Raw genomic sequence first — 14,267 nt, 5'->3', positions numbered from 1 at the left:
TAAGCCCCACGCAGCCGCTCACTCACTCCCCCCAGAGCAGGATGGGGGAGAGAATCAGAAGAGTAAAAGTGAGGAAACTCATGGGTTGAGATAAAGACAGTTTAATAGGGAAAGGAAAAGCTGCGCACGCAATCAAAACAAAACAAGGAATTCATTCACTACTCCCCATCGGCAGGCAGGTGTTCAGCCATCTCCAGGGAAGCAGGGCTGCATCACGCGTAATGGTTACTTGGGAAGACAGACACCATAACTCCAAACGGCCCCTCACCCCTTCCTCCTTCTTCATCCCAGCTTTATATACTGAGCATGACATCATATGGTATGGAATATTCCTTTGGCCAGTTTGGTTCATCTGTCCTGGCTGTGCCCCCTCCCAGCTTCCCGTGCACCCTCAGCCTTCTCACTGGCAGGCCAGCATGGAAAGCCGGACAGTCCTTGACTGCTTAGCAACAACTGAAAACATCAGTATGTTATCAACATTATTTTTCATCCCAAATCCAAAACATAGCCTCATACTAGCTTCTATGAAGAAAATTAACTCTATCCCAGCTGAAACCAGGACAACCACCTTTTCCAAAATTCTGATTCAACAAATAATACTCTCATATAATTAAGATGTTCTTAAAAATAAATAATCAAACAAAAAAACCCTCAAGCTAGAAGTGCTTCTAGCTATGTGCCTAGCTAGAAAAATAGAAAAAGCAATAAGAAAGGCCAATAAAAACCGAGAAGGGAGCAAGTTATCTGAAATGTCTGCTGAAAGACTCACTCCAAATATAGTGTCAGTTAATGTATAAAATTGTCAAGCACATTGCCAGTAGCAAGTGACCAATTCTAAACATAAGATCCTAAATTCCCAGCTGCTTTACTCTTTGTAATTGTTAAAACATATAGTTAATTAAAAAAACTTACCATACAGGTACGTGAGTTTTCTCCTATGAATGAATCTCTTAGCACCTGAGTAAGTTTACTTGCTCTGAATGGTGTATGAGGTTTGTTACGGCCTAAGGCTCTAATGCACTCCTGAAAGAACAATCAGGTTTATATTTATTCAATTCATGTTAAAGAAAAATACATAATACAAATGCAATTCAAAATCAGAAAATATATGCCTTAGTTATGTTGCTGTCCTCTAAGATATCATTAAAATTTACTATTAAAGCTTGAATTCAAGAAGTGTTAGGCTTTTACCTCTCATTAAGTTCAGTAGAGAGGTAGGAACTTAAAAAGGACTTAGGAGCCTAAAAATTTTCTGAATCTCATCCGAAATGTTTACATATATTGCATCCAACAACAACAAAAAAATCAGTGTTGATGTTAAATCTCCAGACTAACAACTATTTCTGATTATGAGCTGCAAAAGCCTGAATGATCTACAGCCTCTGCCAGCAGAAGAAGCGTGGACAGTGACTCACGTTAACCCTATCAGTTAAAAGCAGTAGCTTTGATTCTGGCTCTACCACTGACTTTCTTTACAGCTCAGAAGAAAACACTGGTGCCCAAACTTTCTGAAAGCTTCCACAGGTCACAAACCTAGTAAGTATAGCTCTGTATTGATGTACTCAATATTGGAAGACACGTGAAAATGTAAGTCATTCCCTGTTTTAAAATATTCTTCATGTGAAAAAACAGGGATAACATCTCCCCTTTCACTCACAAGAAGGGTATGGGGTTAAACTAATATTTTCTATTAGTTGAAGAGTTTCAGAGTACAGAAGTAAATATTAAGAAATTACTATAGAAGTTACAGCAGCAACTAAGTATAACAGTGCAAACCAAGATCGCACTAATCTAAACATCACTTCTGCCCACTCAGAGTTCTAACATTAACTAATAAATTACTTCTTACAGAAAGAAAGTTTAATTTAAATTTCCGTTTTGTTGTTGTTGTTGTCATATTTTGATCATTAATTCCAGTTTCTGGCTTTGCCTTAATACTTTGTGTACAGGCATCTCTTCAGATTCAGGGCTTCCTTGGTACAGTTTTAACACATTTACACACAGAACTTCTTCAAACAACTGTACATCAAAATCTTTTCATATTATAGCTTTGCTTTTAGCAGGACTAACAGATGGAATGGCTTTTGTGTTACAAGAATAGTTCTACAGTAGTTCAGCTAATCCTCCAGCTGCAGCCATATTGTGGCCTTTTGAAATTTCCTAGAAACAGCTTCTTCCAAAAGCCAGGCTAGAAATTGTGGGATGATAATCCAAGAAAGCATTGCAGTTGTGAAACAGCATAAAACAGAACTAAACGGGCTCAGAATAAAACTGCCATGATAGAGAACAGAGCAAACACAAGGGCAAGTTGGCTTTCAATAAAGTGATTATTTAAAAACTCACCAGCTGAACTTTAAAGAATGGACACAGCTCAGATAAACAGAAAGACTGAAGCTTGTTGAATGTGAATTTCACATGCAAATGCAAAAAAGGACTCAATACTTATAGGTGAGCAAGGCAGTGCATTCATTGAAATTTCTTAATTTGTTTGTATATTACTAGTATATTTACATAAGGAGAAAAGCAGATTAGACAGGAAGAGGGGCAACAGATTTTCAACAAGTGACATTACAAACTAAAAACAGTAACAAATATGTATGTTGAATTACTGATATGGCAACCAACAAGTTTAATTAAGATATTTTAATTTTCTATAATGATTTTTAGTTTGCTCACTCTTGAAAAATTAGAATTGGATTGTCTCCTTAATAGTAAAATGATTATAGGAGGACACTGCCAGCTTCTAAATTAATGGAGTTTTTAACTAGTTTTGCTTTTTATCACAGCTCAGAAAGCCAGGTAACAAAATGACAACACTACTTCCATGTAGAGACATTAAAGAAATAATGTCCTGTACCAAAAATCTGAACAGGTTAAGACAGGACTGATATCCACATGCAAATAGCAAATCTTGGATTAGCACCAAAAACCACTCCTCAGAACATACTAGTTTAATTCGAACTTGACAATAACTTCAAGGGTCTTGAATATAAATGGAAAAAGCTGTGTAATGTTTTTGGGGATAGATGAAAAATGGAAAACTAACATATAACTGAGAAACATTTATATCTTCTTGTACTGCTGTTTAGACCTCTGCAGGACCTCCACTTATTTTTATTTCCCCTTCCACATATAATTTAGATCACAACCACCAGTACAGCAGCAGCAGAGCCTTTCACTATAATTAAAAAGACAAGTTGTGTGAAAATGAACTAAGTAAGTATGTTGTATGGGTATTGCACTGAAGGCACTAGCCAGCACAAAATCAGCAAATAAACTAAAAAAGCAAAACCAAAACAGCTTTATTCAGTTACATTTGGAAACAAGTGATAACGTCAACACAATGCTGTTTGCATTATTTATTTTGATACTAAATCAAAACAGGCCACAGTTTTGGAACTGCTGCTTCTAATTTTTCAACATGACATACAATTTTGTAATGACATGTTACAGTTTTGTGGTGTTTTGTGAGATCTACTTAGAGTCTGATACAAGTCTTCTCCCAAGTTTATTCTGGGATAAAAAAGTAAGCACAGTGATTTTTGGGTTTAGATTCTTCATATAAAACCACAGTGCTGGTGCAGAGAGTAGTAAACCTAAGCAAAGCTAACCAACAACAGAGATAATTGATAGGTTCTGGGCCGTTCAAAACCACTGTTTCCCCAACTGAGACCAAAAAATTACTTTCCCTATTTAGACTGAACCTCTTTCGAGCATTATAAAACAAACAAAAAAAGCATTTGAATATTTAAATAATATTTCTTAGCTCTCTTGATGTGTTCTGGATTAATGTATGAAAATCTGCAAAGTGACTGTATCAGACAATTTTCTATAAAGAGTAGTCAACAATGGATTACAACTTTCAAAGGTTATTTTAATCAATTTGTTAATTCTTTCTGGATATAGTGCCGTTGTGTTGTTTTCTTTAGTTAATTAATTAACAGTGGTAAATAGATCTGTCATAAAGGTAACTTTACTTTTTATCTTTTTTAAAAAAAGATAAATACTGAGATCAGTAAGAATATTTCCAGTTAGTATTTCAGACCTTGAGTACCAAAGTAAGTTATCTCTCCTCCCATTTTAGGTGTATTAGAAAAGTGTTCAAATTCAACGAATGGGGATTTTTTTTTTTTAAACTACATGAAAGTTGATAGCACAATGTTTCTGCGATGTTTCTACTTGGCAATTACCAAGTGTTTCTTCAGGCATTTAAAGGAAAAATCAATACATTATTTTACCTGTCACATCAGTAGACAATGTAGGCGAGCAAAGCCTGCAAAAACACTTGTTTTAATAGTCATTGCTATTATATGTAGAAGGCTACCACCTACTCAAAGGCAATGGAAACATTTCAGTTACCTTGAGTGCTAAAAGGCTCTTGTTAATTTCTGCACCTTCCAGTCGCGTCTGCCTATCTGCACTGGAAGTATCTGCTCCTCTTTCATTGCCAGCCAAATCAATCAGAGAAAATTTACCGTGCAATTTCCCTTTCCTTCTGAGAATAATCTGAAACACTGCATGGCTTCTAGAGGAGTGTGCATTTGCAGATGTCTGGCCAGATGTTCTTTAACAAAAGGAAAGAAAGGAAGGACATATCAACAGGTGAAGGATCATACATGTTAAACACACTACCCTCAAAACATTAGCTTTTCAGGGCAGAGTCCTGTATTTACCCTAATAATTTGATATACATAGTATAATTATACCTATTTTTACAATTCTTCAAACAGAAATGGAAGATTAGTAACATTTTACTTCCCTCTTAAAAGCAAGAATAATCCGATCTCCAAAGATTTCAGATTATCAGGGAGCTTACATGTAAAATACCGCAATGTGGTATTTTTATCTGATCAGGCAGCAGACTATGCAGAAGGCTAATTTTAAAAACAATAAAGCTGGATCTTAACAAAAAATAAAAATTTTATATTTAACTTCTGTCACTACATATCAAGGCCTTTTAGAACCGAAGAATCTGGCAGTATTCTAGATTATAAATGATGTGAATTTAAGTCAGTAAAACGGTTATATAATGCATGCAATTCACATCCTGTAGAAAAATCAGTTCATATTTCTCTCTAGGAGAGAAACTCTAAACTACCTTTATTCAAAAGACAGGCAGATTCCTTACTTGCAGCCAACATTATAAAAAATACCACTGCATATTAAAAAGCCATCACTATGAAGAGACACAAAAAAAATCTTGTTCTGATTCTTTAATTTACAATGAAAAATTGGTGGAAGCCATGGGAGATACCTGCAGCTGTTGCCTATTTCAATAAGCTTAAGAACATCTTCAACACATTTGACTTCCCGTTCCTGTAATCCCACCACCTGGACTTGCTGTTTACCATCTTCTAACACTCTTAATTTTGTCTTCCTGTTCAACAAGTCAAAAACCTTGGGGGGGGGAACAGAACAGTTAAAGAGGAGCTTTAAAAGACATTTTTGCTTCAAATCTTGCATCAAATTATGCAAAGCATTTAATGCACAAACATGATTGGAAGGGAAGTGTAAAGAATTATTTGAAATAAAGCTTTCAGTATAAAAAGGAAAAAAATCTTTTATGTGACAAGCTCACAATCTTATCTGTGAAAGAGAAATTCCACCTTCCTCAGAAAAAGATCAGGTACTTACCTTACCACTGTAGATCTCAAAAAATGTTGCATATACTTGAAGTTCTAACTTCTTATAGTTTGGCTTCTTTAGCATTAAAAAGACATCTCGAGCTGTGAATGCATTTCCAAAATAAAAGAAATCTAGTTATGTTATTTTCATTTAGTGAAGACTCATTAATTCGTAACAGTCTATTTTACAGCATCTCTCATATTTTGCAAGTGTAACAGATAGGGTCAGCCAATCAAGTAAAAAGCACTGCAGTTTAAACTGCCACATTACACTGGAAGATGCAGAAGACCCCAAAATTGTAAACTCATTTAATCATTAGTTATATCTCTTATGTTTTTGAAGTTATCTATATATATATTTACTGTGTAAAGATTACACAGATAGGAACTATTTTTTATGTTACCAAAGCTCCACTGTAATGCAAAATATGTAGACCCTTATGTTTGTATGACAGGGACTAGAAATGTATTGACCTCAACTAATTTGAAAAAGCCAGCAGAACAATAAAGTCTTACCTGCAAGCGCATATATTCCTTTAGAACAATCTTGGTTCTTTCCTGAAAAGTCACCACCCATAGTCTAAATTTAAAAAAACAAAAAAACCCCAAAAATACACTATAAAGATCACAGAACTGTAACTTACATATTTGCTACTTATTAGTATTTATTGAAGTGTATCGTACATAAAAAGAAGTGTATTGCTGACATGTAGAAGAAATACTTACATGGGTTTTTCCACTGCCTGTTTGTCCATATGCAAAACAAGTGGCCATTCCCCTTTCAAATATGGTCTCCACTAATGGTCGAGCTGTAAACCTTAAATGCAAAAAACAGCAATACTGAAGAAACTTAATTACTTTAAGATGCCACACTACCACAAGGACACTATAAATTTTAAGGCCAGAAGTGACAAAACTGGTTCTGTACTTTGAGAGGCCAAAGGACATCTCCACATTGATTCCTGAACTAAAGAGGTTACCAGCTCTAAGGCATTAAAATAACCTAAACGATTAAACAAAAGCTACAAGGTGTCTCCCATTTATTTTACAACAATATTATCTTCCTTCAAAGCCTGAGAAAAAAATAATTCCTTGTTTTAGTGATGCAACATGGCACAGCTTACTACATGGAGTTTGGAGCTCCTTAAAGAAGACAGCATTAGAAGATATGGAAGTAGGACAGTGCAGCAGATAAATACTTAGATTTTGCCCAAACAAAAATTCTGCTATAGTTTTGTTTTTGTTTTTTTTTTCCCCTAAATCAGCTTCCAAGGTTAAGTTTAGAAGACAGGTGGCCAAAACAACATTACACGTCTTAATATTTTGAGAACATAGTCACGCTGAGAAAAGGCTCAAGAAAATGTATACCCAAGCTCATCAGAATGGAAAAATCTGGCTATCCCTTAAGTATTATTTGATGTGTCAAAAATATTCTCTAAAGTATCATTTTTCTATTCTAGAGAATTAATTTTTAATTTAAAAAAATGTAGAGTTATTGCTCCTACTTCAGCTGCTTATCACCATTACTTCATTAAAAACTCCAAAAGCAAGGGATAACCTTATGGAGGGTTACCTCCACTAGGTGATAGAGGTAAGAGTCTCTCTGCAGCAGTCTTTCTTTCTAAACTTTTCCTAGGTATTTACACATAAAAGTATGTTTAGTGACAGAAACAAGAATGATTGTTTACAGAAACACTGAGGTGTTGCAACCTCCTTTCATTCCACTTAGGAACAAACACAAGATCACTTATAAAAATAATATGGGTAAGATCGAGCCATTCAGCAACCAAGGGTTATGCAAAAATCTAAGTTTAACTGAATCATCAATTTTCATCAAAAATGTACCAGATGATTCCTGATCAGCCTTAGTCTTTCTTTTTTGCTTCCTCTAAACATATACTTTGTCCTCAAGAGGATATTCCCATATTTCAATGTTTGTTCTTTTTCTATTTAAAATATAAATTTCAAGAAACCTATCCACCTAAGAAGCACATTCCATTATCTCTGTTTAATTGAGTTTAAAATTATTTATTTTGCCGATTTATAAAAAAGGTACTTAATTATATATATTTTAAAATAAGGCAAAATACAAACATATCTAGAAAAGTTTTTGTAAAGCATTATACAACTCCAAATGGTACCACACCAAAACAGTCAAACTTTCCTCCTAGTAGAACCTTTATTTGCAATCTTGATCCTTCAGAAATATAAACTCTGATTCTCCATTAAAATTCAAAAGGCATAACCATTCACACTAGTGCATGTTTTTTAATAATAAAGAAAACTTGCAACACAGTGTTGCGGCTCATGGATTCAAAAATACTTAAAATACAGCTTAACAAAAATAATAATAAAAACACAAGAGTAATATATTTCTCCAGAACATTCTTCAGTACAGAAATATAGTGAGTAATTTTAGCATACTGAAGAAAACTGGAGTAACTTGTCATGCCTTTTTTTCTCCCCACTGTGACCCTGATAGTTCTGATGAGAGCAGACGACAATACCTATCTTCCTCTTAATTGTGTTATTACAGGAGGCCTTGAAGCAGATTATCCTTCATGTAATAATCATTATTGTGCCATATGAGGGAGAAGGAAAAAGTCTGTACTGCTACACAGACTAGAGATTTACTGTTTCAGTATGAATACAAGCATCTTTCAATATTTTCACATATTACTATTAATTTATTATGTAACTAATAAGAATTGTCCAGAAGAAATTCATTACAAAAACATAACATTATATGTCAAAACCAGCACTCACGTTTAAACACTATGCTCACAAAGACAAATAACAGGAAGGAGGGAGATTATAATTACTGGTTGTTAAGCAGGAGGAAAACTATTGCAAGAGACACATCTCACCAACTAGATCTCTCTCCCACAGCTCTTCAGTATCAAGAAAGAAAAGATGCTACCAGTAGACAATCATTAGAGACAGAATTTTCCAAGGGCACAGCTTTGCTGTTTAGAAGTCTTTCATTAGTGTAAACTAACAGACTAAAAAGATTTTATTTTTGCTACCCTTCTCCTCTTACTTAAGTCAAGCATAAGACACAAGTTTTCATTTTCAAGGCCTTTTCATAATTCTTTTACTAAGAATGTTCTCTTATCCATCAACAGGATGTTAGCGTTTAACCTCAATCAGGATACAATGCCAACTTTCACTTCCTAGTTGTTGGATTACAAACAAGAATTAAGATATTTCTCTATCACTACTCCTTAAGGCTATGGGAAGCACTTTCTAAGCATAAGGAAAATTATCTTAATCAAATTCCTTTCTAATATCAATATTCCTTGCAAAAATCTTCACAATATTTAGACTGCGTACCAAGATTATGACCTGTCATGATGTCTAACCTTGTCTGCTACTGTATCTAATCCATTTAGCGACTTGTACAAGGTAAACAGCTACTTCTAAACAAGTTTTTAAAAGCGCTGTGTGCATTATTCTGTTCCAACTGTGGAAGTGAAACAGAAGAATAAAGGAGAAAATGGAGATCCAAATACCTTGGGGCTGAGGGTGTCTGTGTGTCTTTCTGGCTGTTGTTTTTTAAATCAGAAAGTTTCAGCATTTTGAGCAAGATAAATTAGCTCTATGTACCTCCATGTTACATCAGCTAGATTGCTTCCAACAGCCAAACTAGATCAGGTATCTCAGCAACAGAACAAATATAACCTCCCTCTCCCTCTCTCTCACCCCCCCTCCCCCATCTCTTTCCCCACCCTCTCCTGCTTTGTTTGCCTCCTGAGGAGGCAATACATGCTAGAGCCTGGAAAGGCAGGGCTTGGAGGAGGACTGAGAGCAGGACTGAGGTCAACAGAAGTGGAGATGATATTACAGATGAAAAGTTCAGGATAAACAGAGCTCAAACAAAAGTAAACAAGCAAAAGAATGGAGGTAGCAATATACATATCTAATAACACAGAAAGTAGAAGTAAAGTCCATGATCAAGGTAAGCCCACAGTTATTGACATGGGAGATATACAAGAAAAAAGATTTAAAAAAAAAAGGCATATACACATACCTGTAAACCATTTCATTAGGAGCCATGTCATCAAAGGCATAATCAAAACGAAAAGTTTGGTTTTCTAGGTACCTTGTTAAATCCACCTTCTGTTTTGGTTCATGTACCATCACAACATCTTTACTAGGAATTGTTATTACATCAAGGTCTTTCATTAAATTTTCTATAAAATAATTGAAATATATATTTAAGTAGCAACATATCACTGTTGTTTACATTTTTTCATTGTTTACACTCTTATAACATCTCCGATAACACAGCTTCTCCAAGTAATAACACTGCAATGGACTTGGGCTTCTGATACCTAGACAGTAATCTGCTAAGTAAGAGATTCTATTTTGGAAGTCTAGTCATCCTATCTGTCCTGGTTTTGTCTGAGATGAGATAGATAGAGTTACTTTTCTTCCTGATAGCTGGTGTAGTGCTGTGTTTTGGATTTAGGATGAAAATAATGGTGATAACATACTGATGGTTTAGTTGTTGCTAAGCAGTCAAGGACTGTCCAGCTTTCCATGCTCTGGCCTGCCAGCAAGAAGGCTGGGGGTGCATGGGAAGCTGGGAGGGGACACAGCCAGGACAGCTGACCCAGGCTGGCCAAAGGGATATTCCATACCACACAACGTCATGCTCAGTATATAAACTGGGGGAGCTGGCCAGGGAGGCGCCACGGCTCGGGAAGGGGCTGGACATCAGTCATTGCGGGTGGTGAGCAATTGTGCTGTGCATCACTTGTTTTGTATATTCTTTTATCATTATTATTAACATTTTTTTCCCCTGTCCTATTAAGCTGTCTTTATCTCAACCCACGAGTTCTACCTTTTTTCCAATTCTCTCCCCCATCCCACTGGCAGTGGGTGGTGGTGGTGGTGGTGAGCGAACGGCTGTGTGGTTGTTTTAGCTACCTGCTGGGTTAAACCACGACACTATCCTACCAAGTGCTAGAAAGTAAAGAGAGGTTGTGCAAAGTTGATTAGAAAAACTAAGATCATTAATGAAAGCACTATCAATTATAGCTTCATTTAAAAATTTTGTCTTTTTATTTTCCCTAAATCCTTAAAGTTATAGTCATATGTTCACAGCTTTCAAAAAGAAAAAAAATTGTTTTCATTCTACACAGACATTTTCATTTGTGTATTCCTCCTGGAATCTAAAGTATACATTTTTAATATAGAATTTCTCTAAAGTAAAATCCTTTCTAAAAATTATCTTGCAAGCAGAAAAAGCTGAAAATGCTAATGATGTTTCCCATCAGTGGGAATGAACAAAAGCCATCTAGATGCGATTTCAGTAGAGACTTCCCAGGTTATAATTACTACACAGCACTACAACTTATTGCTAATTGTTTTATGAGATATGACTCAGCAACATAGAGAACCTAGTGATCCATGATATACACAAAAATAAAGATCCTTTCTGTGTACAGTCAGGATCACTAATGTGTCCTACTTGCATTTCTGTGTAAAATTTCTTAAGGCATGCAGTTCAAGAATTTGATGTGGCTTTATACAATCAGATAGAAATCTTTTAATCAGTTAACATACTGATCAAACAGTACAATGGTTACCACATTACAGTTACATTACACACCAACAGAAATCTGCATTCAAGTCAATTTTTCAACTGCACTGCAATAAAATAAAATGCAATTATTCTGCAGTAATCACAGAGAAGAAATAAGGAATAGTGATGAATAGGTATATATAAAGGTCAATTCTTTGCAGCAAAAGCTTTTTAGTTAAAGCAGTCAAAAGCTGTTTTTTCTTAAATGATTGCTTGGAATAAGACATTTACCTGCTCCCAGCTATTTGTTATGACAATATGTGTTCCTTGCTAATGAAAATTTGAAATAGTGTCTCTGAAACACATCACACGATTATGTAATTTCTCAATTATAAATATATGTCACTGAAGTAAAATCTTAAAATGTCAATCTGAAGACCTACTTCCTGCAGAGACAATCCACAGAACGGTTGGTGCTGAGAACACCTAAAGACTTTGGTGATAATTCTGTGCTTGTGAGACTGACAGAAATTGATTTGTACACTTAATTTCTATTAAATTATTTTAACATCTTACAGAATTTCAAAATACAGAACATGAAAGGGGAAAGATAATATTTTTGACATGTTATTGCAATAATAAAGGAAAAACTATTTATATTTTTTCTCTTCAGGGTATTACACACAAATATCTGTGATTCCTTTATAATTTATATAATTTTATATAATTTTAAAACATGGCATGAGAAATATTGTTTCTTATGAACTTTCAAAATTAAAGTGCATGTTCTCAGAAGACTGTATTATGTGGGTACTAGATTATCTCTATGGTTCCTCCCCAGCATAGATTATTTCATTAATACCTTTTTATTATAGCTTATTCTTAAAAATGCAAAATAACTTTAGTGCCAACCTCATTTGTACTTAGACACTCATCTTCCTACCAACACCTCAGAACTATTTTCTTAACAGCTCCAAACCACTAATACCCAAGATATGCAACTTGTACAGAATCAAATCCCACTTCTGAATCCTAACTCATGCCTCATGACAACTTGCTTTCATTTACTGTGATTTCACTTTGTCCACCTTCACTGCAGGTAGAAGGTAACATTCCCCCCAAATGTATCACATTTCTAAGTCATATTTTATTACAGATAGCCTCCAATGCTAAAACAGAAACTGAACTGCTACCAGACTTGTATATTGAATGCCCTTATTACATAGGTTGCGCAAAATAGTTTCAATCAACCAATTTTTGAGATTATGCATTCCTTTCAGATCAATAAAAGAAAAAATACAGGGAATAAGAAAACATCTAAAGTAAAAATAAAGAACAAAAAGGTAGGGGAAGCAGCAACATGGAGGGAAAAAATAAGACAAAAGAAAACTAGCTATATACTGACATCAACATATGCTTTCCCTTTCCCATACAATTCTCCCATTTTCCTCTGAATATGCTCCAGATAATCCTCAACATGTAGTTCTGACTGTACAAAAATAATAAATGCATCCCATGTTGTTTCAGAGTCAGTGATGTTCTTTGAGTCCTCTAGCTAAACAAAATATAACAAAAAGAGAAGGAAAGAAATATCTTTCAAAAAGAAAGTCAGCTTACTTTAGTGCTGATTTCAAACAGGCTGCAGAAGCATTTGCGGTTCTTAATTTCCAGCTGAAAGTAAAGAACTTCATAGAAAGATTGGGATTTAACTCGAGTTGAAAACCTAAATAGGTTTTTTTTTAATACGGACTCCAGTCTGATCAGCAGGCAGTAAGAAAAAAAGTTGTAATACTAATCGTACATAAAAAGAAGTCACTAGGGAGTTATTCCAGTGCCATTTCATATGCCCTAGGGTATCCTGCCCATCCCCGATCACCAACTCCAGGAGATACAAGTCTCTAGTTTGTGTGTAAACCGCTAGCCCTGCGAGGATGTCTTGGACACCCTTGGGCACCTTACATGTCAGAAGACACCAACAATTTAGGTGCCTAATTGTTCCCTTGATGTCTGATTCAAGACCACTTGAAAGTATAAAGATACATGTATAAAAAAAAGTGTAGAAAAGTTTTCATTGTGTAGCTCACTGATCAAGAGATCACTTAAAGGACAATTTAAAAGAATGGTGATCCTAACACAATGTAAGAATACTGAAGAAATTACAGTAGAATTCCCAGATCAACTAAATACATCCTAGATAACCTTGGGCAAAAATTAAAATCTCTTTGTGCCTCAGCTCCCAGTCCATAAAACAATGACAGTTAAACTACTTTTCTCCCTGTCTTTCTCCAGGTTATAAGTTTATGAATTTTCTGGGTGCCTCACACATATTGTCTAGTACAACAGTTTCATCTTTGATCAGTATTCCTAGACCTCTTTAATACAAATAATATTACTATCAGAAGCAGTTTTTCAGAGAAAAAATTCTGCAAAATCTTAAATGGCCATACCTTTTTTATTGAGTGGTCGTTTTCGTACACAAACACATATCCTGTGCTCATCAATCTACAAAGGAAACAATCTTCAGTGAACTATACCCCAATTCCAGCTATACGATATTTTACTTCTGTTTATTAATTAATTACCCAATTGTTTAAACAAAGAGAAATTTCCAAGACAGTGAGTCATCTGAATGTGTAAAAGCCCCTTGTGTCTGCACAATAACCAAGAACCCAAAAGGGATACATTAATAAAACTCCCTACAGACAGTGATTTGATCCTGCAGAGTACCAGGTACATGTTGGAACATTGCAAGCAAATCCAGCTATAACAGGGTAGATAGATACGCTCTTGACAGAAATTGTCACTCTTTGATCATGCCCTGGTAGAATTCTCAATCTTGAGGGGTACAGGACAGGTAAAAAGTAGAGTCAGGACCCTAAACCTCAGAAAGGCAAACTTTTGGCTGTTTAGGGTGCTAGTGCGTGGGATCCCTTGGGAAAGTGCCCTCAGAGGCAAAGGAGCAAACAAGAGCTGGGAGATATTTAAAAGACATTTTTCTTAGGGTGCAAGAGCTCTCAATCCTAACATGCAAGAAGTAGGGCATGGGAAGCAGGAGGCCAGCTTGGCTAAGTCAAGACCTCTTAGCCAAACTAAAACACAAAACCAAAATGCAT

At 35.3% G+C, this 14,267-nt stretch overlaps 1 protein-coding gene across 4 annotated transcripts in view; it reads right to left on the bottom strand.

The window, feature by feature from the left end:
* The window catches only part of LOC309415101 (kinesin-like protein KIF2A), a gene marked incomplete at both ends in the record, with an annotated part of 119,162 nt that overhangs the window by 18,304 nt on the left and 86,591 nt on the right, over positions 1-14,267 (bottom strand). For all 4 annotated transcript variants that reach the window (XM_082012543.1, XM_082012544.1, XM_082012545.1 and 1 more), the window contains 8 exons: positions 913-1,023; positions 4,360-4,564; positions 5,255-5,397; positions 5,635-5,726; positions 6,141-6,204; positions 6,351-6,441; positions 9,655-9,817; positions 13,602-13,656. In XM_082012543.1, coding sequence (XP_081868669.1) covers positions 913-1,023; positions 4,360-4,564; positions 5,255-5,397; positions 5,635-5,726; positions 6,141-6,204; positions 6,351-6,441; positions 9,655-9,817; positions 13,602-13,656 — 924 coding nt within the window. The remainder of the gene's footprint in view (positions 1-912; positions 1,024-4,359; positions 4,565-5,254; positions 5,398-5,634; positions 5,727-6,140; positions 6,205-6,350; positions 6,442-9,654; positions 9,818-13,601; positions 13,657-14,267) is intronic.

This window comes from Phaethon aethereus (genome assembly GCF_964289735.1).
Source record: "Phaethon aethereus genome assembly, chromosome: W".
Classification (NCBI taxonomy): Eukaryota; Metazoa; Chordata; class Aves; order Phaethontiformes; family Phaethontidae; genus Phaethon; species Phaethon aethereus.
The sequence above is the reverse complement of the archived record's forward strand: the minus strand, read 5'-3'. Positions and strand labels throughout refer to the sequence as shown.